The sequence below is a fragment of the Haliotis rufescens genome, unplaced genomic scaffold, assembly GCF_023055435.1.
Source record: "Haliotis rufescens isolate VD_foot unplaced genomic scaffold, xgHalRufe1.0.p SCAF_23, whole genome shotgun sequence".
In the NCBI taxonomy this organism is placed as follows: Eukaryota; Metazoa; Mollusca; class Gastropoda; order Lepetellida; family Haliotidae; genus Haliotis; species Haliotis rufescens.
Window position 1 is genome coordinate 5,836,390 of NW_025963924.1, and position 25,039 is coordinate 5,861,428.

General features: G+C 42.6%; 2 protein-coding genes across 2 annotated transcripts; both read right to left on the bottom strand.

The window, feature by feature from the left end:
* Positions 1-1,539: 1,539 nt before the first annotated feature.
* LOC124146523 (EGF domain-specific O-linked N-acetylglucosamine transferase-like) lies at positions 1,540-15,992 on the bottom strand. Its single transcript, XM_048401815.1, has 13 exons — positions 15,988-15,992; positions 14,030-14,146; positions 13,394-13,500; positions 12,725-12,828; positions 11,788-11,880; positions 11,016-11,087; positions 9,824-9,910; positions 8,726-8,794; positions 8,086-8,144; positions 7,737-7,764; positions 7,017-7,108; positions 4,198-4,300; positions 1,540-2,553 (listed from the first exon to the last, which is right to left on the bottom strand). The coding sequence occupies exons 1-13, from the start codon at positions 15,990-15,992 to the stop codon at positions 2,410-2,412; spliced, it is 1,080 nt and encodes a 359-aa protein (XP_048257772.1). The 3' UTR covers positions 1,540-2,409.
* LOC125383495 (EGF domain-specific O-linked N-acetylglucosamine transferase-like) lies at positions 15,989-20,684 on the bottom strand. Its single transcript, XM_048401816.1, has 5 exons — positions 20,553-20,684; positions 19,407-19,510; positions 17,913-18,021; positions 16,590-16,687; positions 15,989-15,998 (listed from the first exon to the last, which is right to left on the bottom strand). Exons 1-5 carry the CDS (start codon positions 20,682-20,684, stop codon positions 15,989-15,991), a joined length of 453 nt encoding a protein of 150 aa, XP_048257773.1.
* Positions 20,685-25,039: the final 4,355 nt, after the last annotated feature.

The following is a 25,039-nucleotide window of genomic DNA, read 5'->3' on the forward strand; positions in this document are numbered from 1 at the left end:
AAAAGAACACCTCGTAACAACCCTTAATTATTCTCTTATCAAGTCGCTTTTCTTTGGAAGCGAATTTCTAATAAATATAGCTAGCTTAAGAACTGACCTGTTTTTTTAGTGTGTATTTGTAGGAGTATTTTCTTATCACCTTGGGTTAGAAATTTCAACAGCGGAGGGGTTAATTGAAAGAGGATTTTTTTATTATTTCACGCCGGAACGAAGATTTAGGGCGGGCGGGAGAGGGGAAACACAGAAAAAAATAACAACAGGCCTATGAACGTCTAATTTGGCTTTCAAGTTAAAAAGCTTCATTATTCTCATCGTATTGTACCCCGTATTTGTCCCAAGCGGGCTTTAAAGTATATGTACACACAGAGGGAAGGTGTTCCTTTACATGTTTGTATGTCGTTGGCAATGTCTATGTCTGTACCCTCTTCGCGGATACTCCACATCCATGTGATGGAGATGTTTTCAAACCCATTTACCCCGTGTCAACACCCACCACGGCTGTGATAATAACACGTTACGAGGACAAATATATGTTTGTTTGTTGTTTAACGCCGCACTCGGCATTATTCTTGCTATATGCAGCGATCTCTATATAGTCGAGTCTGGACCAGACAATTCGGTGATTGACATCATGAGCATCAATCCAAGCAATTGGGTTACGATGACATGCATCAACTTGGTTCACGAGTCTGACCACCCGATCCCGTTAGTCGCCTCTAACGACAAGCATAGTCGCCTTTTACAGCAAGCATGGGTTACTGAAGACCTATTCCAACTGGGATCTTCAGGACAAATATTGCAACTGTAGACACTTGAGCGTGCCGTTTATCCAAAAAGTATTCAGGTCACTTTGTTCATAAAGTATTTATTCAAGCATTTTTAACATACATATTCAAAAAATAAGCACACATATTTATCCTTATTTTTAATTGTCCCTTGTGTCAAAGAAACTGTAAACGGTTTTTGAACGCATTGCTTTAAACTTGAAATGAAAGTAGATTCTGTTAACGCTATGAACGGCGGGGCAAATTACATTATGCACCCATGTTTGATGCAGGCTAAAAATAAAATAAACAAGTGAGTGAGTATGGTTTTACGCCGCTTTTAGCAATATTCCAGCAATATCACGGCGGGGGACACCAGAAATGGGCTTCACACATTGTACCCATGTCGGGAATCGAACCCGGGTGTTCTGCGTGACGAGCGAACGCTTTAACCACTAGGCTACCCGACCGCCCCTAAATAAACAAGAGATGGTTATTCGATGGTGATGTATTTGATAGGGGTATATCATAGGCGATATTACATGTTTCATATAAATGAGTGTCTCACAGCAGGAGGGGCGGTGGTGTAGCCTAGTCTAGTGGTTAAAGCGTTCGCTCGTCACGCTGAAGACCCGGGTTTGATTCCCAACATGGGCACAATGTGTGAAGCCAATTTCTGGTGTCCCCCGTCGTGATATTGCTGGAATATTGCTAAAAGCGGCGTAAAACTCACTCACTTACAGCAGGTGACGTGCGCGTGGCGTCTTAAGGAGCATGGGGGTCGTAATTTCACCGTACACCTTGATGAGCAGAGTGAGGTTAGTGTATACTCTCTTTTGTCCGGCAGTTTGTGTTTTGGATCCAATTTTTTCAGTGTTTTGGCGACTAGTTTCAGCCTAATAACGTTTGTTATGTCTTGGTCAAGCGTATACTAGTACTTTCGTTAACCCGGCAGTGTATCAATAAAAGAGACATTGGTAGGCTCCCTTCATCTTTCAACGATGAGTGTGTGAATTCTGTTTTTCTCGGCTGTCGGTTATATTCCACCTTCATCGAAAGCCTGTTAGTAATCGAATCTGGGCCAGGCAAACCAGTGGTTGATAGCATGAGCACGGATCCATGCAGTCCGGGGATACTAAAGCACTATTAGCCAAGTCACATATTGTGGTCACCTGGTCCATTGGATTCGAAACAGGGGCATACAATGTATCTCAATGACGGTAATCGAACTAAATGGACTCTCAAGAAGCTATTGATGCAGAATATCAAAATCTAGCGGATCTTGGCATCAGTATAATGATGATCTTAAAAACAGTTTGGAACAACGTAGGAACAATACCTCAATCTGGAATACAAAGTAGATTAGTTCTTCAGTAGATTAGGGGCACGGTTGGCCAAAGGTCTCAGGCGCCGCATTTAGATGTGCAGAGCTGCCTCCCTTGGTCGTGCCAAAATCTATGATCTTGGGTTCGAATCCTGGTTCGCCCCGATTATGTTTCTAGGTTTATCAGCACCATACCCGTGCTCGTGGGTTTCACCGAAGTGGTAAACGTCTGAGACCTGCATCACTTCGGGCTGACACGCCGTGATATAACTGGAGACTTTTCAACCCGGCTTTAAACCCGACTCACTCACTCACTCTCATTTAAAGTTCGCCCTTCTCCCTATATTTATGATGTCTTGCTTTGATGAGGTCAGGGTGCGAAGTCACTTGATCTGCTGCAACACGAACCAGTCTCACAAACTCTTCTACGTCGAAGCTGTAGTTAGTGTAGTTAGGCAACACAGTCTGCAATGTACAGAGTTGACACACGATGGTGATTTGAGACATAGGAAATAACAAAGGACTTGGTATCTCGATTCGATAAATATGCAAAGGAGGCCATCTTGCAGGAACTGATTAAGTAATTTCTATACATCGCCTCAATGCCCACTTGCCCTTTAAATGTTCCCAAAATGTTCAGACCCTCCCTAACATGTAAGGTACATTTCCAACGCCCTCCGCTCGAATTGCCGAACTGTTAATTGGTATTGCATTTGCAACATACCGACCGCAATTTCGTATCTCGAATTTATCATGTAAGACCATTCGTCACCACTCGCCCCTTTCCGTAACCTGCAAGAAGACTCGTCCCCCTATTGATGAATGTTATGTGCGAAAATATTTCAAGTTCTTCGTTAAAGAATCCCTCAGAAATAATTTTTGATTTTACATATGTCTTGCATCTAAAAATATACCCAAGACACAGTTAAATGTGTTCAATCATACTGTATAATTCCGCATGTCCAGCACTGCTTTAAATTGCATCTGAAATATGTATAATATATGGGGAAATATATGTGAACCATTACGCAACGAGTCGACAATTGTTTTAGCTACGCCCGTTTGCGCTAAGACGGAACCCGGTCGCAAAAATTGCCATGAGAGGGGCACGAGTTGCTATTCGGCTTGTACCGGAATAACACGAGTTGGTCACAAATGATGTAAGACGCCATTCTCCGAATGTTTCCGATATTTTCCGAATCAAATAGATCTAGGGGGAATAACTCTAAGTTTGTTTTCTGTCGTCTGCTAAGTAGATAAATGCCTCACTGTGGTATTCATTCTGCAATATAATTAAGTGTCCGGTAGGATGAATATGTTGTCCACTGGTCTCACGGATGACGTTATATGTTGTCGACCGATTTCAAGTGGGATGAGCCTATTGGCTCACACACAGGGTACATCACGCCATGTGTCCCGGTGGATCTGTTGACAACAAATGTATCTCACCGACATTCATTCATATAGACCCGAAATATATGTCCGAAGTTTCACTGAGTAAAACGCTTAGATTCAGCCATTTTTGACAGTCGGCAGACGACGCAAACGAACCGAGTTACTTCCCTTTACGCAAAGCATTCAGATAACCATCGGCACATTTAAGCTCAGCGATAATCACGCAAGATAAGCAAGTTACCTGAGGTAACCAACCAGAAGCTTGTATTTGAATGTAAGGTGATATTAGGGTAGATGTACCCATTATGTTAGTTATTTCAAACCCTAAAACACACATATCCAATACAGCCCATGAAAGTCTAAAATATTTGGCAAGTCTAGAATACTGCATTGTTTTTTATATACAAATGCTTGTTTTATCTGATTGTTTTTTATATGTGATTCTTCGTTTTATCTGATTGTTTTTTATATGTGATTCTTCGTTTTATCTGATTGTCCGTTACATACGTTTGTTCGTTTTATCTTGTTGTTCGTTACAACCGATATTGACCCCATTCAGCATAAATTCAATAACGATAGATGTTGACAATAGATTACAAAGGTAGGTGACTTTCGGATGGTATTCGCGCGTGTCTTTTTTTATGACAAGAATCCATTTCTGAATCGTGCTACTATTTCCTTACCCAAGAGACAAAATGGAGAGAGACATGTTACCTTATTTTCTGGGATGAGGGTCTCAATGTTCTCCCAGGTGATGTAGTTGATGCCTCTCATCCTGGCCAGGTCAGGGTACATGTCGTCGATGCCGCACCTGTAACTGAACACGACACACAGTCATGCTTGTCCCACCACTGTGACAACAGGGCCCACTTGCACAAAGCGATCTTAGCGCTAAGATGATCGTAACTCCCATACTTTAACATAGGCTTACGATAGTCTTAGCGCTAACGTTTTTTAACGTTTTTTACATTGTTTTCAAAATGGGTGCTTTTTTTAACATTGTTGTAAATTCATTATTCCCCTGTTGCTGGAAAGTAGTATTTTCAGTAATTCTATGTCCAAAAACTCATAAACTCATAAGTTCCTTAAAACCAGAATGTTCTATGTCCATGTCAATGCCCATGTCCAATCAAAATCTTGACACAGATCATGTGACAAGGAGGCAGGAGCGCTTGGTTCCAAATCATTTGGAGATAGAACCATTTAGTTATCTTATCAACTGTACAATGTGAACATTAAAAACATATAAACTAATTTGTATTTGTTTGTTTCATGTAAAATAAATGCATATTGTTTTTAAGTTAATATTATACATCAAATATCATTTACCCAAAACTTGTAAAAGTGGAGACAGGACATCACGGTTTTTAGGCGACCCGGCGGGCGGATACAGGCCCGTTTGTCAGTGTGTGTCTGTGTGTGTTTGGGGGTCGGGGAGGACCCATTGTCTCACGTCATCAAAGGTACTGATTCAGGATGTTGTTCCATCACGTGTCTCAAAATAGCCTATTGTTGAGTTCCAAATCATTTGGAGATAGAACCATTTAGTTATCTTATCAACTGTACAATGTGAACATTAAAAACATATAAACTAATTTGTATTTGTTTGTTTCATGTAAAATAAATGCATATTATTTTTAAGTTAATATTATACATCAAATATCATTTACTCAAAACTTGTAAAAGTGGAGACAGGACATCACGGTTTTTAGGCGACCCGGCGGGCGGATACAGGCCCGTTTGTCAGTGTGTGTCTGTGTGTGTTTGGGGGTCGGGGAGGACCCATTGTCTCACGTCATCAAAGGTACTGATTCAGGATGTTGTTCCATCACGTGTCTCAAAATAGCCTATTGTTGAGTCTAAACATATCCATATACAATAATGCGGATTCTAAAGTCGATTTCCCAGCAAATACTGCTACGTATGTATGTATGTAGATCTTGACTTTTGGGTGAACGGGTTGAACAAAATTCTGTGTGAAACTTTGTTGATGAAAAGAAAAACATTGCTTTCAGTAGTAAGTTTGCATGGGTACTTTCTGACCAGGAGATGGTTGCCAGTTACAGTCCTTTGTTATTAATAATGGTGAAACTGTTACTGTTGTATAGCTTTAGGTAGAAAACAGAATAATAATATTCGTTGACCCAAGTACTTATATTCTTACGCGCATTCTGACTGGTTGTCGTTTTTGCGCACGTAACATTGGCCGATAGGAGGACGAGTATTCCTGCAGATTACAGAAAAGGGCGACTGGTGAGGAATGAGTTGCAAGCATTGGGTGTTGGCGGTGGTTTTGAACTTCAAATTCTGCCCTCGAGTACCAGAATCGTGCTTGTTGGTTTGACGAAGGTGTGTTGCGTATATAAGGTGAGGTGAGGTGAGGTGAGGTGAGGTGAGGTGAGGCGAGTTTAGGCGAGGTGAGTGGAGTTTAACGTCGCATTCAAGATTATTGCATTTATGTAGAAAGGTGAGGTGAAATGGGGTTTAACGTCGCGTTCAAGATTATTGCACTTATATAGCGACGTGCATGCACGCGTATGTGTGTGTTTGTGTGGCTGCTTGTACTAGTCCGGACTGATGCCGATTTACAGTGCTAGCACACTGAGATACCCTGCCGCAGTTTTAACATGAATACCCCACTCAGACACAGTATACTGACTCCGAGCCGACCAGTCCTTGTTTTAGCCCCATAATGCCGAGCGCCAGACAGGGTAACAACAAGTACCATCTTTTAACGTCTTTTGGTATGACGCGGCTGGGGATCGAACCCCGGACCTTCCGCTCTCCGGGCGGACGCTCTACCATTAGACCACGGAGGCGGTCTTATGTAGAAACGAGCATGAACGTGTTTGTATGGCTGCTTGTATTAGTCCAGACTAAGCCGATTTTAGCCCATTTAGATACCACGCCACAGTGTAACACGAATACCCCATTCAGACACAGTACTCCAGTCCGTGTTTTATCCCTTAATGCAGAGCGCCAGACAGGATAACAACAAGTGCCGCCCTTTAACGTCTTTTAGTATGAATCGACCGGATCACGAACCCCCGACTTTCCGCTATCCAGGTAGACGCTCTATCCACTAGACCACGGAGGCGGTCCTTTGCGTATATGAATTGAGGCTCTTCGAGCTTTCATCCCATGTTAAGTTGATTGACCTTGGAATAACTGTAATGCCATTTAAATCATTTCCACAATCATTAGAAATGTAAAACTAGAGTCACTTGAACGATTCCGACTATAGTATAAGCATGTGTCTATGAATCATTCCTACATAGCGATGACACGAAACGTGAGCGTATCCTGCCCCAAAGGTGGCACCGTCACAAACAGATGCAACTTATCAGCCTCAGTGAGTGAGTGAGTGAGTGAGTATGGTTTTACGCCGCTTTTAGCAATATTCCAGCAATATCACGGCGGGGGACACCAGAAATAGGCTTCACACAATGTACCCATGTCGGGAATCGAACCCGGGTCTTCGGCGTGATGAGCGAACGCTTTAACCACTAGGCTACCCGACTCAACATGCTTACATTTCAAAGACGGTCGCCCAGTCTGGTAGGTAGAGCATGTACGTCAGCCCTGCGCCGTGGAGGCCGATGAACAGGTCAGTGTTGTGGATAATCTGTGAGAAATAAGGCAATAATGACGCTCGAGTACTATTACTCGTATATGACCTTGACCTTTATAGGGTGACCTATAAGTCACGTTAAGTATGGGTTGCTGAAGACCTATTCTACCCCGGATCTTCACGGGTCAACTGCAATAACAAGCCAAATTACTCTAAATACATTGTTTATTGCTTCTCCATGCTTCTTTATGGTATGACAAATATGGCGTCAACCATCACCAAGGGACACAACTCAGTCACACAATTGCGTGAAAACATATTTCATGAGCCCAGGGCAAATAGTAACACAGAAACGAGTTCCTTGAATGACCTTCAAGTGACCTTGACCTTTATGATTAGCACTCCTAACCTTATTAGATTCAACCCCGAGGGTGACATTTACCCACTTACATCTAAATACAGAAACTATTTCAGGATGTACATGAAGACTCAAGGAACATGGGGTCGCAATTTCAAAGTACACAGCAATGAGCAGAGTGAAGCTGGTGTATACTCTCTTTTACCCGGCAGTTTATAATCCGCATCAATATAATCAGCATCCTTAGTGACCATCCGATCAGCATCCCCACCCCTCCTATGCCCACCCGATCCAAATAAGCCGGCTTGTCTGTGGCTGACCTACCTGTAGCTGGTCTATGAACGGTATTGACCTGCAACACACAACATTCAACACTTCAATACGTTCGTCTCGTACATCGTCAAAATTTAATGATGTTATTGAATACATTGTAATTTCACGGTCTGATTCACTTCAGTTATATGCCCTCACTCTGAATATTTTATACAAAACACTCTCTGTGTGTCATGTACCAATGTGTCGAGGGAATTCGTTGTTAAACTGGTCTTTTTTCTAAACGGTGTGTAAATTCTAAATCTATGAATTATCGTTTTAATTCCGGAGTGTTCAAATGTTAAACATTGAAGACTTGCAACACAAGTTATCAACCTAACAACAACGATTCTGTGCATACTTATTGAAATCCACCATCTGTACCTCCAAGTCAGAGAGTCGTTGTAAGCCAGCAAGCATCTAAACGAATGGAAATCAACTAATTTGAAATATAATATCATATGAAACTAAACGCCATCAAAATGCTATCAACTACACAAATGGTGATGTAATATTTCTAATGAGATCAACATTTTCATATACGTTTAGTCCAGTCTATTGTATTTTTAAACCAAAGAGTAGATTCTTTTAAGAAATAATTCTGCGCAAAATACTGCTTCATGTGACCTTTGGTTTGTATCTGTGCGTGTTGCCCCAGTTGTGTCACGTGTCATAAACTCACAACAGCGATACATGTATAAGTTAACACAAGCATGACGTAGCGCCTTATTAACACTGCTGTAGAGTTCATGTACGAACGATGCCTGCATTTGATCAGTAAGTAAAGCTCTGTAAAAACATATAGGTACGAAGCTGAAAGGGCTACATTGGGTAATTGTGAACGGTGTTGGTATACCATTTGGGATTGTGCTAATTTTCATGTGTATTTGTAAGCAACTAAAAATATATCGGGTTATGGTGAACCGTATTTCACACAAATACGAAGCTTATCTAGAGCTCTGCACAGTGTGATGGAAGTAGTTTTAAGGAGATGAACATACTTCCTCCTGGTTTAGGATTCGCCGGATTTTGGTACTTCTGACGAGAAATGTCACCCTGAGCTTGTCCACCTGAACAGGTAAAAGATGAATTGTAAGATAAACATGAGGATAAAAGCGAGAATACCGTATTGCCTATTGTAAATAGGGAGGTGAACTTGGGTTATTATTATTTTACTCTTAAGGCGACGTTCATGCACGTGTGTGTGGCTGCTTGGACTCGTCCGGATTAACACCGGGTCTATAGTGCTAGCCAACTGAGATACCATGCCGCAGTTTATCACGATTACCTCACTCAGACACAGTTTGTGAGGGATCGGTCCTTGTTTTATCCCCTGGAACACCAGATTCTTTGATATTACTACAGGTAATCAGCCATGTCGACGTTCATGCACGTGTGTGTGGCTGCTTGGACTCGTCCGGATTAATACCGGTTTTATAGTGCTAGCCCACTGAGATACCATGCCGCAGTTTATCACGATTACCTCACTCAGACACAGTTTGTGAGGGATCGGTCCTTGTTTTATTCCCTGGAACACCAGATTCTTTGAAATTTCTACAGGTAATCGGCCATGTCGTGTATTATTAACTATCGTCATATAAGTGAGTGAGTATTGTTTTACGCCGCTTTTCGCTACATTCCAGCAATATCACTGCAGGGGACACCAGAAATGGGCTTCACACATTGTACCCATGTGGGATTCGAACCCTGTACTTCGCTTTAACCACTTGGCTACCCCACCGCCCCCTATAGTAATATGAAAGAATCGGGTGTTCTTCAACTTCTTTGGAGTACTATACTAAGCATCAATGGACACACACACGCACGCACGCACGCACGCAGGCACGCACACAAACACACACAGACGCACATACACACACACGCACGCACGCACGCACACGCACACAAACACACGCAAACACATACACGCACGCACGCACACAAACACACGCACGCAGGCACGCACACAAACACACACAGACGCACATACACACGCACGCACGCACACAAACGCACATACACACACGCACGCACACAAACGCACGCACGCACGCACGCACGCACGCACACATCGTCTGTACTGTTGTTTAACGACTCACCAAGGGGCCTGTTTGTTGAATATTTAGATTGTGCAGTACATGCTCCGAGAACGCATTCACCAAGCCGCTTGTCTTGCACCCCTTGACCTGAAATATAAATCGTTATCGTTTACCCTGAGCGTCGATACTTAATCATATTAACAGGGCTCCAGATAATGTATTGAGCCATTGCCTTACTCACAAGTTATCACTCACAATGGGTAATCATAGCGCTCTTTGGGAAGTCAATATATTTCCCTTGGGTCCAGTCTAATGGCTACTTTTACACCGACGAGTAGAAATTTGATTAAAGATAATTTTGCTTAAAATGCTGTGACTTGTATCAGTTCGATGGCTACCCCAAGCGTGTAACATGTCACATAAACTCACAACAGCGATATAAATGTCTAAATAACAATAAGAGAGACATGGCGCCATTTATGCATTATTTACTGCAGTCGAGTTCATGAATGTGTGATGTTAGTAAAATCAGATAAAGAAATACTTGTATACACGTTGAAAAGGATACATTGGGTAATTATGCACAGTATTTTTTTATTTAAAAAAAATACTGCGTATTTGTACCCAATTAACTTAAAAGTAATTGGGTAATGGTAGTTATTCTTGTAGTTTACCATATACGCAGCCCATCTTGAGGTCAGGTTATATTAACTGACTCGTATACGACAAGGAATAAGTATCTCACAACAGGTGACGTCTCCAGGATCAGAGGGGTCGCAATTTCACAGTACAGAATAATGAGCAGGTATTTTCAAGTGTATACTATCTTTTGCCGAGCAGTGAACAAATCCACATCTAAACAAAAACACGTAGTCTATTTGGAGTTTAGAATTATATTAATTGACTCGTAATTTGACAAGCAAACAAAAGGAAACAATGAACGGGGGGGCCTAGTCGTCTAAGACGCCGCGATTCGCTGTGCAGAGTTGCGTCCCTTGGGCACGCCAGAAACCTATATTTGTGGGTTCGAGTCCCGGTTTGCCCCGATTATGTTTCTAGGTTTGTCAGCACCATACCCGTGCTCGTGGGTTTCACCGAAGTGGTAAACGTCTGAGACCTGCATCACTTCGGGCTTTCCTCCCACATTAAGCTGACACGCTGTAACTGGAAGACTGTTAAAAGCGGCGTTACACTCACTAATTCAGAATGATGCCTGTTTTGCTACTGATGCAGCTGTTACTGAATGTCTTACCGGTGCTAAGTTATAATAAATTCCGAGCATCATCCGAGCAGGAAGCGAGAAGATGGCGTCCTGAAAACAAACCTAAAACAGAATACACTGAAATATAATATATATAGTCTTAAAGTGTAAAAAAACACTATTTGAGTAGCACAAATGTTGGTAGTCCGGTTTATAAGCTTCTGAAAGGGGTGGCCTAGTGGTTACAGTGTTCGCTCGTGACACCGAAGACTTGTGTTCGATTCCCATTACGCACGCCCACACACCAATCCACGCACTCACTCACCAACCCACCTACCCATTCACTCTCCCAAACACGCCCATCGACACACCCACTCATACCCAACAGCCACACTCACTCACTCACTCACCCACCTACCCATCAACTCACTCACTCACTAACTCATACCCAACAGCCGCACTCACTCACTCACTCACTCACTCACCAACCCACCCACCTACCCATCCACTCTCTCACACACGCCCATCGACATACTCACTCATACCCAACAGCCACACTCACTTACTCACTCACTCACTCACTCACCAACTCACTCACCCACTCACTCACTCACCCACCCACTCACTCACTCACTCACTCACTCACTCTCTCACTAACTCACTCACTCACTCACTCAATCTCACTCACTTAACCCACCCACTCACTCACTCACTCACTCACTCACCCACCCACACGCCCGCCCGCCCACCCACTCACTTACTTACTCACTCACCCACCCACTCACTCACTCACTCACTCACTGAAATATCAAAACAACGTCACCCTCTTCCCGTCCAAGTGTTTCAGCAGCATGACGTCATGTCGGGTGAACGCGTCACGTATCTCCGTCATGTACCCCCGGAGCTCAAAAAGACTCTGAAAACACAAAAACGTATTTTTACAGTGCAATGCCCGGTGAAAACATCGCGTCGAGTGAGTGAGTGAATGTTGTTTTAATACCCAGTCAGCAATATCACTGCTGTCACAGCGGTATGCTGATAATCGATTCCGGGACAAATAAATGAGTAACTGATAACATCAGAAACGAGCTACGAGATCTGGTACGAAAACACACGGTCGAACATGCAAAATACCGTTTTCTGATGAGGTCAATGGCGAGAGCACCAACGAAGGTAAAAGGTTCATTCAGAAACGCTTGTGAGCAACAGTTCCATAATTTTGAAAAGTTTGTAGAACAGTGCCCCATTCCACAAATTTTAGCGCTGAGACGATCCTAACTCCTGTACTTTAAGACAGACAGAAGACAATCGTAGCGCTAAGATCGCTTTGTGGAACGGGGCCATCTTAGCGCTAAGGTAATTGTAACCCCCATACTTTAACACTGGCTTACGATAGTTGTAGTGCTAAGATTGCTTTGTGGAACGGTGTCCAGGGGTCTAGGTTTTCGAAACCATCTTATCCCTATGAGTATCTTAAAGCTATCTTAAGGAAATCGTACACTGTTCACTAGGTGGCCTAGTGCTACGGAAAGTTGCGTCCCTTGGTCGAGTCTTGATCCGCTGGTCGTGGCTTCGAAACCAGATAATGATCCTTGGTCTGTCAGCTCCGCATTCGGGTTCATGGATTTCAAAATATTACAATGGTTTTAGACCTTGACCTTATCTTAGGCTAACACCCAATTCTGCTGCTGAAACGCGTAAAACCAAACACACTATACAAGAAGACGTACATATTAATGACGGCTGGAACTGTGTATTACCGTGTCCCACACAAGGATGTTGACGTCGTTGGAGAAGGAGTTGTTGACGTGTAGGCTGATGTAGAGGTTCATGAAAACGCAGGTATGATGAAATATGTTGTATTCTGAAATTTCGTAATTGGTAAAATCATGAACATCTGGGGGAGATAAGCCTACTTCCGGAATCTACAGATTCTAGTAATTTCTCTAACTTAAACCACGTTATGGTTGATATATTATTTCTCTTCTATACTTTTGAATAATGACAAATAGTTCTGTCAGTTTTATTTGTTTACGATGCACGTTCAGAATATTGCCAGTGCATTCCCGGCTCAGAGTGAGTGAGTTGGGTTTAACGCCGCTTTTAACAGTATTCCTGTTATATCACGGCGTGTCAGCTTAATGTGGGAGGAAAGCCCGAAGTGATGCAGGTCTTAGACGGTTACCAATTCGGTGAAACCAACGAGCACGGGTATGGTGCTGACAAACCTAGAAACATAATCGGGTCGAACAGGGATTCGAACCCACAATCATAGGTTTCTGGCGTGCCCAAGGGACGCAACTCTGCACATTAAGTTGACATGCTGTGATATAACTGGAATAATGTTAAAAGCGGCGTTAAACCCAACTCACCCACTCTTTCAAGGTACACAATCAAGGAAGCCAAGGGGCATACTACGCCATACGTACCTTCGTCCATTTTGATAATGATGGTTGGTCGTTCGATGATGACGTCACATTCACCAGTAGCCAATGGCTGCGTGGGAAGAGATGTGAAATGTTCCATCTCTCTCATCCTGGGGATCACGTGGAAGAGTTAAAGGATAGCAATGACGGAATCAACAGTTTAACACCACTCATCCGTTTGGGTTATGTCAGTGATCTTACCGACGACATGCGAATCATCAAGTCAACATGGGCATGAAGCATGGACATAACTATTGTAGCCGAGAGGGGACATCGCTTTATCGGACGCGAGATTGCGACAAAGCGATAATACGAGACGAGAAAGAAATAGTTTCTCGCGCAAAATTTTTTTTCTCGTCGCGTGTTATTGCCCTTTTGTCTCGCTTATCGCAATCTCGCGACCATAATTGAAGTCGATAAAGCGATGTCCACTCTCGGCCTCCATACAAACCATGAAACAAACTGGGACTGTCAACTAAGAAGATATTTCCTTTAAAAAACATAGCGAGTTTGTTTTAACGCCGCTTGAGCAGTACTTGAGATACATCAGGGCGTGTCAGCTTGATGGGGTGGAGGTGGGGGCTGCTCTGGTGAAACCCAAGAACACCGATATGTAGCTGATAAACCATGAACCATTACCATGAGGCCAGTGGCCGCTTGTTTATTTGTGGTGACGTCATTGCTGCGTCCAGTCCAACCTTGTCCAGATCACAGTGACCCCCAAAAGTGTTATTAAGTAGAATATCGTTCCTGTACCTGCAACAGATGGGACGAGAATCAAGGTCATAGATCAGGGTCATGGTGTAACGTTCTTCAACCAGTTCTTAAGCCTGACTCTAATAAAATGTAGACTTTAAAAGGTAATGCCATAGTATTTTCGTTAAAGATATTGATGCGTTGCACCAACAAAAACATACCATATATGAAGGTTAATATATGAATAATTACATATATTCAAGGTATATTTGATTGGTTTGATGCACAAACGATCATACTGGTGTGTTGCGTGAACCGACGCTCTTGAACGCGTCACATGTGACGTCATAGATCCAAGATCAAGATGCATCACTTTTCTCGTGTAGGATTAGCGTGTAAAGTTTGGAAATTACGTGTAGCATATCATGATGGAAGTAAATACACTCCGTGATATCGCTTGACTGTTTGTTATTTTTGTCATTAGGTGGTGCACATAAGAAACATCTTATTAACGTACATACTTCTCTATATGTTTCTATGATGTGTGTTTCTTTTGGCGGTGAGTATATACAGTAAGCTACGGTTATAACGAACTCAAAGGGACCACTGATTCTAGTTCGTAATAACCGTAATTCGTTATAAGCATATATACAGCATATATACAACAAATGGCCGGGACTAAACAATAAGTTCGTTATATCAGTCAGTTCGTTATAAGCGTGTTCGTTATAAACGTAGTTTACTGTATTGATTACCGTGTTCAGGTCGAAACAAGGCCATGCTTTAGGCTTTTTATGAAAGGGGTGAGTGGGTTGGGCCTTATGACGCTTTAAACACTATTTATTATGTTCTGTCACAGATTTATGTGGGAGTGAAACGGAGGCTCGTAGTTTGTGTTTGTTTGTTGTTTAACGCCGCACTCAGCAATAGTCCAGCTATATGACGGCGGTCTGTAAATAATCGAGTCACGACTCCGGTGATTGACATCATGAGCATCAATCCACGCAATTGGGACATGACATGACATGCATCAATCAAGTCAGCGAGTCTGACCACCCGATCCCGTTAGTAGCCTCTTACGACAAGCATAGTCGCCTTCTACGGCAAGCATGGGTTGCTGAAGACCTATTCTATACCGAATCTCCATTCATAGCGGAACATAATCACGTTCAGCGAAATCCTACAGGTCCAATAAAGACAAAGTACATCTCACAGCTAGGGTTTTATAACTGCGTAACGAAGATCCGTAACGTTCAACGCATAGAATATTAAGAGATATTGAAATGAAATTGGTATTAATCATTTGATGTATACAAACAAATAAGTTATGCTGATATTATCTGTAGATGTAATTCGTGTTAAAACATACCAAATGAAAGAACCGCCGATACAGCGTCTGCCCGGAGACCTGAAGGTCGGTGATTTGATCCCCGGCCGCATCATACCAAAAAGACGTTAAAAGATGGTACTTTTTGTTACCCTGCCTGGCGCTCGGCATTAAGGGGCTCAAACAAGGACTGGTCGGCTAGGAGTCAGTTAAATGTGTCTGAGTGGGGTGTCCTTGTTAAACTGCGGCATTGTATCTCAGTGTGCTAGCACTGTAAATCGGCATCAGTCCGGACTAGTACAAGCAGCCACACAAACACACACATACACATGCATGCACGTCGCTATATAAGTGCAATAATCTTGGACGCGACGTTAAACCCCATTTCACCTCACCTTTCTACATAAATGCAATAATCTTGAATGCGACGTTAAACCCAATCTCACTTAATGATGACCTAAAGTAACTAGTCCGACATTAGTCCGGACTGGTCACAAGCAGCAACACACACACCGTTATGGACGTCGCTATAAGAGTACAATCATCCTGAAAGCGACGTTAAACCCCATCTCACCTCATGATGACCTAAAGTAACACGTAATACAGGGGTGATATCTACAATTACAAACATCTTGAAGAACGTATCTCGCAGAACAAGGACCTCTGAGTAGAAAACACCCATGCCGCTAAAAATTGTTCAATAATTTAGGCCTCGTTTGGGAATGGGTGATCGATGACTACCTTCAAAATATTCACAAACAGAATATACTTCATGCGTTTTCAGTTACAATTGCAAGGATCAAAGCTGCTACCTCAATCTTGCCCGACTCCGGGGGATTAAATACATGACATGGGAAAACGCGGACAACTCAAGACCTATTCTACCCCGGATCTTCACGGGTCTCTAGCCTACTGAATACCCTCAGTCCGACACAGTATACTGACTCCCAGTCGACCAGTCCTAGTTTAATTCCCTCCAGGCAGGGTAACTATACGAGTGTCACATTTTAACGTCTTTCGGTATGACGTGGGGATCGAACTACCGACCTCCCGCCCGTGACGAAACCGTGCTGCCCTTCGAGATTGTTAGTCTGCCGACTACGAAACATTGTAAAAAATATCTTAGCTGTCTCACTCTTTAAAGGATCGTACGTGAATTGCGTCAAAGAACCGCACCTGTCTCTTGTTGCCATTTTGGCGTTACGTAGATCCAGGTACACGTTTTTCCCCCGGCAGAACCTGAGTGCATCCGTACATTCCAGGGACGAGTCAGACTGCGGAAAAATGAGTGAGTGAGGGATGGAGTGAATGAGTGAGTTGGATTAAACGCCGTTTTGAGCAATTTTTTGTTTGTTTGTTAGTTGTTTAACGCCGTACTCGGCAATAGTCCATCTATATGACGGCGGTCTGTACATAATCGAATCTGGACCAGACAATCCAGTGATTGATATCATGAACATCGGTCCACGAAATTGACATGCATCAAATAGGTCAGGTCAAATAGGTCGTATTTGCAGGAAGCCGAGGTGACATATCCACTCTTGTGAAACCCATGAGCATGGGAACGGTGATAACAAACAAAGGACTAAAACCAGGGCGAATCAGGGATTCAAACCACTAGACTATCCTGTTACAACAAAGGGACATAACTGTATACAGATAATAACGGCGGTATAGTTCATTGGGCCTACTTGGTTTAATGAGATAACCATTATCAGTTGTCCCAATTCATTACACATTAACATTAAAATATAATGAATTTAGGAATTCGACCCAGATATCATTATTTTATCGTTTTAAGTTTCCAACGCCCAACTTATATATGTGTGAGATTGTGTGGTTTGAAGTGTGGTATTTCAAGACATCTTAGACCGCCTTTAGAATAGGATGCGACATATAGGGCCATCGCGAACCAACGACGCGCACATGATACCATTCACTGGTTTGTCTGGTCCAAACTCGATTATTGACAGACCACCGCCATAAAGACGGAATCATCCCGAGTAAGGAGTTAACCAACGAAAGGTAGTTCTGGGAGCTTTTCCCATAGCTCTGGTGCGACGGTTAAACATTTCGGTCAGTGCTTCAAGACAAATAATTATTGTTTTAGTCGTATATTTTTTCAGGATGTGCAGAGAATAAATGTCTTTGTGACATCTTTTGTAAAGCGTTGAATCAATCATACTTTGTCGTTGGAATATTTCTTTTTGTGAATATGCAAAATTGATATTTTAAAGAAAAGGATTCTCAGTTTGCACCTTTATAATCTCAGGCCAACGTAGAGCATGCTCATAACATATAGCAATTGTCTCAGAAGAATGTACAGTTAACAAAGAGCGGTAGTTTATGTTTACTTGATCAAATATGCATTATATTCCAGTATGTGTATGGTACGTTGATAGAAAAATACAATTTTCCAGCAATATATTCACACTTTCTATATTGTGTTGAAATGGATATCCTTAATAGCGATTGAATGGCATGGTGTCTGGTACTAACCTTGCGAGAACCTCTACAGAATGTCCTCATGTTGTCCATCCTATCTTTCACATACCCAAAGTCGGCCTGACGCCAGAACAGATTTCTCCTACGATCAGTAACTGATTGTCTGTAAAGAGAATGGCCACATGCTATTTCCTACATGTACATGTTCTTGACTCTACACGTATATGTTCATGGGCACTGCATGTATATGTTCCTGAGTATACATGTACTTCTTCCTGAATATACATGTATATGTTCCTGAGTATATAGGTATATGTTCCCGAGTATACATGTATATGTTCCTGAATATACATGTATATCTTCCTGAGTATATGTGTATATGTTCCTGAGTATACATGTATAAGTTCCTGAATATACATGTATATGTTCCTGAGTAGACATGTATATGTTCCTGAGTAGACATGTATATGTCTCTGAGTATATATGTATATGTTCCTGAGTATATGTGTATATGTTCCTGAGTATACATGTATATGTTCCTGAGTAGACATGTATATGTTCCTGAGTATACATGTATATGTTCCTGAGTATATATATATATATGTTCCTGAATATACATGTATATGTTCCTGAGTAGACATGTATATGTTCCTGAGTAGACATGTACATGTTCCTGAGTATATATGTATATGTTCCTGAGTATTCATCTATATGTTCGTGAGTATATATGTATATGTTCCTGAGTATATATGTATATGTTCCTGAGTATATATGTATAAGTTCCTGAATATACATGTATATGTTCCTGAGTAGACATGTATATGTCCATGGGTATACATCTACATGTTCCTGAGTATTCATCTATATGTTCGTGAGTATACATGTTCCTGAGTATACATGTCTGTCTCTGAATATACATGTATATGTTCCTGAGTCTACATGTATATGTTCCTGAGTCTTAATGTATATGTTCCTGAGTCTACATGTATATGTTCCTGAGTATACATATACATGTTCCTGAGTATACATATACATGTTCCTGAGTATACATATACATGTTCCTGGGCACAGCAAGTACATGATCGTGTTAACTGAACTCTGTCTCTTTTCTGGACTATGCTACACGTAAGTGAGTAAGGATTTGTTCGTTGTTGAACGTCGTAAGAAGTAATACCCCAGCTTTTGCCCAGATGTAAATGAACATCCACAAACTCAATTAGGACACGTTGACATTCAGTCAACCAAGCCACCGAGCCTGACCATCCGATTTATTTGGTCACCTTTCACGACAAGCCTGGGTTGCTGGGACCCAATACTCTTACCCGAAATCCCGACGGTTGTCAAGTGAGTGAGTAGGTTGGTCTTAACCCAGCCATGAACAGTGTTGCATAACTCTGTTTCTTTGAACTACGACCATTGGATCCCGTACGACTAAAGGGCCGTAACTCCGCACAGTAGTATGGCGTGATGCCATTTGACATGGAAGCCTTACGCACAATGTCATTCTTGGACAAGGGCGTGTTATTAAATATTCAAACTTATTCCTACCTCCTTGTCGGTTCGACATCATCCGGGCACAGAGGCAGGCTCTTTCTCTGCGACTCCGGGCATTCCTCCTCGTATCCCCAGCACCTCGTCTCTCTCAACAAGGCCTTGGATGACACACAAAATCTGTCATTAGTTTGACGTGAGCCGTACAACAATACTGGTATTACTCTGTTGTTACTCTGGCGGTCGGGTAGCCTAGTGGTTGAAGCGTTCGCTTGTCACGCCGAAGACCCGGGTTCGACTCCCGACATGGGTACAATGTGTGAAGCCCATTTATGGTGTTCCCCGCCGTGATATTGCTGGAATATTGCTAAAAGCGGCGCGAGTGAGTATTGTTTTACGCCGCTTTTAGCAATAATTCAGCAATATCACGGCGGATGGCAACAGAAATGGACTTCACACATTGTACCCATATAGAGAATCGAACCCGGGTCTTCGGTGTAACGAACGAACGCTTTAACCACTTTGCTATATGCTAGAGAAGTCTGTTCGGCAGAATGTTCACATGTTATAAAATCGAGGTACTATTAAAGACAGTCTAGTCAGCTGTAATTATCAAATTTTAAACATATGAAAAGTGGTGTGACAATAATCAGACATGTCAACTATACCTTCTTCGTGTTTGCTCTTCTGGTTAACTATATAAAAATGACTAAATGTTCTTTATAATGTTCATCAAACTTCAAGGTAAATTTACGAGCAAAAGAAACGATACAAAAACTTAGCATATCCAAACTTTCAATACAACTGCATAATATAAAACTACGGTTTAATGTTTCAACCAAAGGCATCAAACATGACCTTTCGTAAAAAAAGGTCATGCGCAGAATGATCTCCAATTGGTATACGGATAAAAAAGCTTTGTCATACGACATCGGAATTTACCCCCCAAATGACCACAACAATCATTCCAAGAGTGAGTGAGTGAGTTTGGTTTAACGCTCCAGTTATATCACGGCCTGTCAGCTTGATGAGGGAGGAAAGCCCGAAGTGATGCAGGTCTCAGACGTTTACCACTTCGGTGAAACCCACGAGCTGACAATGGTGCTGTCAAACCTAGACACATAATCGGGGCGAACCGGGATTCGAACCCACGAGCATAGGTTTCTGTTCTGTATTAAATCACAAGATTATTAACCTTCTCACCTTATAAGGGCAGGTATCTTCATCCTGACAACGTTGTTTCATGTGAGGATTATTCCTGAAGAAGTAGGGCACGTGCTTCGGGGGGAGTCTCAGGTCCCCCCAGTCAGTGGCGCCCCCTACCGTCATAAACATCGCTGACGTCACAATCAGGGGGAGTAACCGAAACCACGTGCATATGGTCCGCATTCTGTGAATTGAATATTTGTTTGTAATTCATGAAAAGAAAAAATCCTTCCCGAATCATCCCGTATATCGATGCTCATGGTGTCAATCACTGGATTTACTCATTTATTTACAGAGCGCTTTTATATAGCCGGACTATTGCAGAGTGCTGATAATTATACCATTCACAGAATACCACACAATCAAACCTCGTTTGTCACACGAGTTTCATTTCACCAATGTGAGTGAGTGAGTGAGCGAGTATGGTTTTATGCCGCTTTTAGCAATAGTCCAACGATGTCACGGCGGGGGACACCAGAAATGGGCTTTTCACATTGTCCCCATGTCGGGAATCGAACCCGGGTCTTCGGCGTGACGAGCAAACGCTTGAACCACTAGGCTACCCCACCCCCCTTCAACGCAGTGAGTAACTGAGACTATACACACTTTCCTAGCATCCTGCAAGAGAAACTACAATGAGACGTCTCGTTCTGGCGTTACCATACAGTTTAAAGGATATGAATGATTGAGTATGGTTTTACGCCGCTTTTAGCAATATTCCAACGATATCACGACGAGGGACACCAGAAATGGGCTTCACGCATTGTCCCCATGTCGGGAATCGAACCCGGGTCTTCGGCGTGACGAGCGAAGACTTGGCTAACCGACCGCGCCTTGAAGGATATGATGGTTAAGTAAAATCTAAAAGGATATGTCAATGAATTTTCATTGTACTTGTTTAGTCAAATCAAGCCTCTCAGCCAAAAGACCGTATCAGAATTGGCAAATTACCTGCAGTGTGTTCAACAGATGTGTCGTTTTTGGAAAGACTGACCATTAGTATGTCTTGGTCATTTCCAAATTTGACGCATCAGTGATAAATTGATGTGAGATGTATTTTGACTTGGACTATATGTTCATGTCAAAACAATTGCCGTGCCTTTGCATGCGTTAGAGACGGGTGCAACCTGAATAGCAGGATACGCTCACCTTTTCGAAAACACCTGGTGTCATCACTATTTGATATAGTTGGACTCGTTGGGTGGTGGCTTGCAACGCATAAACGCAAATCGTAAACATTCATAATTACTAATTATTTAACACGAGCCCTTAATAATTTGCGCTTGACTGTTTTTTCACGGTGTCATTGTCCTATGAACAACATCAATATAATCAATACCATCCTGGATGACACAGGACACGCCTATTGTTGTCGTGAACGAACCGAGACGAGAAACAGACACAAATAGGCCGTGCCACCGTCCTGTTTCCGTACTCTCGGTCAGTGACCTTTCACTGCCTATCCAGATCAATGACCGAGTTCACGGTCAACATGGAGTCTGTCGCCGAAGTAGTAGTAGTAGTTGTAGTAGTAGAGGTAGTAGTAGTAGTAGTAGTAGCAGCAGCAGCAGCAGCAGCAGTAGTAGTTGGTTGGTTTGTTGTTCAACGCCGCACTCTGCAATATTCCAGCTATGTGACGGCGGTCTGTAAATACTCGAGTCTGGACCAGACAATCCAGTGATTAATATCATGAGCATCGATCCACGCAATTGGGATTGATGACATGCATCAACCAAGTCAGCGAGCCTGACCACCCGATCCCGTTAGTCGCCTTTTACGACAAGCATAGTCACCTTTTACGGCAAGCATGGGTTGCTGAAGACCTATTCTACCCCGGAATCTTCACGGGTCTAGTAGTAGTAGTAGTAGTAGTAGTAGTAGTAGTAGTAGTAAATAATAACAGTAGTAATACATTTATTTGTCTGATGATCGATCCTCTTGTGAACTAGGTTAACACTCATGATGAAAACAAGGCATTCCACTGTTGGACCAAGCGAAGTGTCATATGAAATCGGCCCAGGTTCAATGTCTCAAAGAGGGGCTATCTGAACGACCGCTGCATCGATTAGCATCCCTACAGAGTCCTTCGCTTGAGTGAAGTCGGCTGGCCTGAAAAGTGAAACAGAAGGCTTTCTGTTTGCTGCTCAGGACCAGTCACTTCCCACTGGAAACCTTCAATGTGTGATTTTGCATCAAAATGTAAATACGAAATGAAGATCATGCAATGAATTTAATGAGACTATCCAACACATTGTCATTGGATGCCTAGCTTTGGCTCAAACACAGTATCTTAAGCGAGATGATGGCGTCGCTCGATAATTTTATTCCCGTCCTCGCCATGCTTGTGGTTTTGACACAGAGGTCCATCCATGGTACCAAGAGGAAAATGATTAGAACAAAAGTCTTTGGAATCCAGGCCAACAAACCTGATCTTGTCCTTTTTGATAAATCCAAAATTATCATTTACATCATTGAACTTTCTGTACCTTCTGACACTAATGTGATTGACAAGGTTCAGGGAAAACATGGCAAATATGCGGACCTCGCTTTCGAAATGTCACCCTTGCATCCCAAGTACCAACTTTTCTGACTGCCCATTGTTCTCGGTGCCTTAGGTTTGGTACCTCCCAATCCGTTGACTGACATGGGAAGAGTACCCGTGTTTGCTGTCAGGGAAAGCCCGAAGTGATGCAGGTCTAACAAGAGCACTGTTGGCTTGGTTGATGTATGTAACCGTGTCCCATTTGCGTAGATCGATGCTCACAATGGACAAGACTCGATTATTTACATAAGCTGGAATACTGCTGAGAGCGGCGTTAAACAAACAAAACGTGTGTATATTTGTAGTGTTTTATGTCGTCGGCACCATACATCAATGAGAAGTACAGTGTTCTTCTCGTCATATACATATGCCAGGACTTCTTGGACGGACATCGAACCCTGGAACCATTACCCTTGGACTTCTAGAACCCGGAGCCAGCAGTGTACAAAATAAGACTAGGCTATAAAATCCGGACAGGGTTATCAAACACTGGTTTCACTGTCGGTATGCGCCTGTGCCTATATATGTAGACAGGTGTCCAGTTTTACGTCATATTATTTAACGCCAGAAATGTGACTTCGAAGATGTTGTGCAGTCTCAACTTATAAACAGCAACCATTTGAATCTGGTGAACTTACCTGTCTCCGGCTTCATCCACTAGCTGCTGGTACAGAGACACGCATCCCGCCTACATATCTTCTGGGGGTAAGTATTGATCCTACGTTTTTATATGTGTTCGTACTTGTGTGTGTGTTTCCACTTTCCTCATCGATCCAAAATTACCGTTAACGTGTGCGCCTTTAGTTTGTGCGTTAGATAAGCTATGTAGACATCTATGTACAAGGGGCGTTCAGTACGTTTTGCAACTTCAATATAAGACCAAGTCGCAGAATATTTTTTGCACTTTTATTTTTCAATATAATCTCCATTCACCTCAATACATTTATTCCATTTGCCCTTCAAGCTTTTAATACCACTTTTATAGAAATCCGCAGATTGGCCCTCTAACCACGCCTCTGTGGCAGCCTTTATGTCCTCGTCATCCTGGAAGCGTCTTCCACGTAGGGCAGATTTCATTTGCCGGAACAGGAAATAGTCACTGGGGGCTAAGTCTGGGAGGTAAGTTGGGGGATTTAACTGTTCGAATCCACATTCACGTATGGTGGTCTGTGCAATTCTCGACTTGTGAACCGGAGCGTTGTCATGCAAAAGTAGAATACCACGTGTTAACATCCCACGGCGTTTCTGGCGAATAGATTTTCGCAATTCTTTCAATACATTAGCGTAATACTGTCCATTGATTGGAGTTTTTGGTGGCATGTAATCAATCAATAATATGCCTCTTGCAAATATGGTGGCCATTACCTTGCCAGCCGATGGTTGAGTGCGAAACTTTCTCGGAGGCGTAGAATTGGGGTGCTTCCATTGCATGGATTCTAATTTAGTTTCTGGGTCCCAGTGGTGGATCCATGTTTCATCACCTGTCACTAGAGGATAAAAAAATCCGGCTTCATCAGCAGTATAGAGATCCAGGAGGTCTTGACAACTTTCAGTTCTCTGATGGCGATCTTGAGCTCCGAGGTTTCTAGGTACCCGTCTTGCAGATACCTTGGACGTACCAAGATGCTCATGAATAATGGCTCCAACAGTTCCAACTGATATTTGGAAATCCCTAGAAAGTTCAGATACTCGTCGGTCAGACAAAATTCTTTTTTCTATAGCCTGCCTGACCTTGGGTCATCGTTTACGGACTCTCTACCCCTTTTCAACTGTAGAGACCAACGGCAAACTGTGGAATAGTCAGGAGCATCCTTACCCATCACTTTACACATGCGATCATGGATTTCCTTTTGCTTTGCATCCCTCCTTGGTAAGGAACTTTATTACAGCGCGCTGTTCTTGTTTGAGAGAATTCATGATTGTGGCCACCCTTACAAAAAGT

What these genes read in the sequence shown, in the direction of transcription:
- LOC124146523 (XM_048401815.1), bottom strand. An exon ending in CAGATGGTGGATTTCAATAA is followed by an intron (nt 7,765 to 8,085) that starts GTATGCACAGAA and finishes TGTGTGTTGCAG; the next exon opens with GTCAATACCGTTCATAGACC. An exon ending in TGGGCGACCGTCTTTGAAAT is followed by an intron (nt 4,301 to 7,016) that starts GTAAGCATGTTG and finishes TGTCGTGTTCAG; the next exon opens with TTACAGGTGCGGCATCGACG.
- LOC125383495 (XM_048401816.1), bottom strand. Translation starts at nt 20,684, where the DNA reads ATGTTTATGACGGTAGGGGGCGCCACTGACTGGGGGGACCTGAGACTC. An exon ending in GATGTCGAACCGACAAGGAG is followed by an intron (nt 18,022 to 19,406) that starts GTAGGAATAAGT and finishes TTCTCTTTACAG; the next exon opens with ACAATCAGTTACTGATCGTA. An exon ending in TCTGTAGAGGTTCTCGCAAG is followed by an intron (nt 16,688 to 17,912) that starts GTTAGTACCAGA and finishes ATTTTTCCGCAG; the next exon opens with TCTGACTCGTCCCTGGAATG.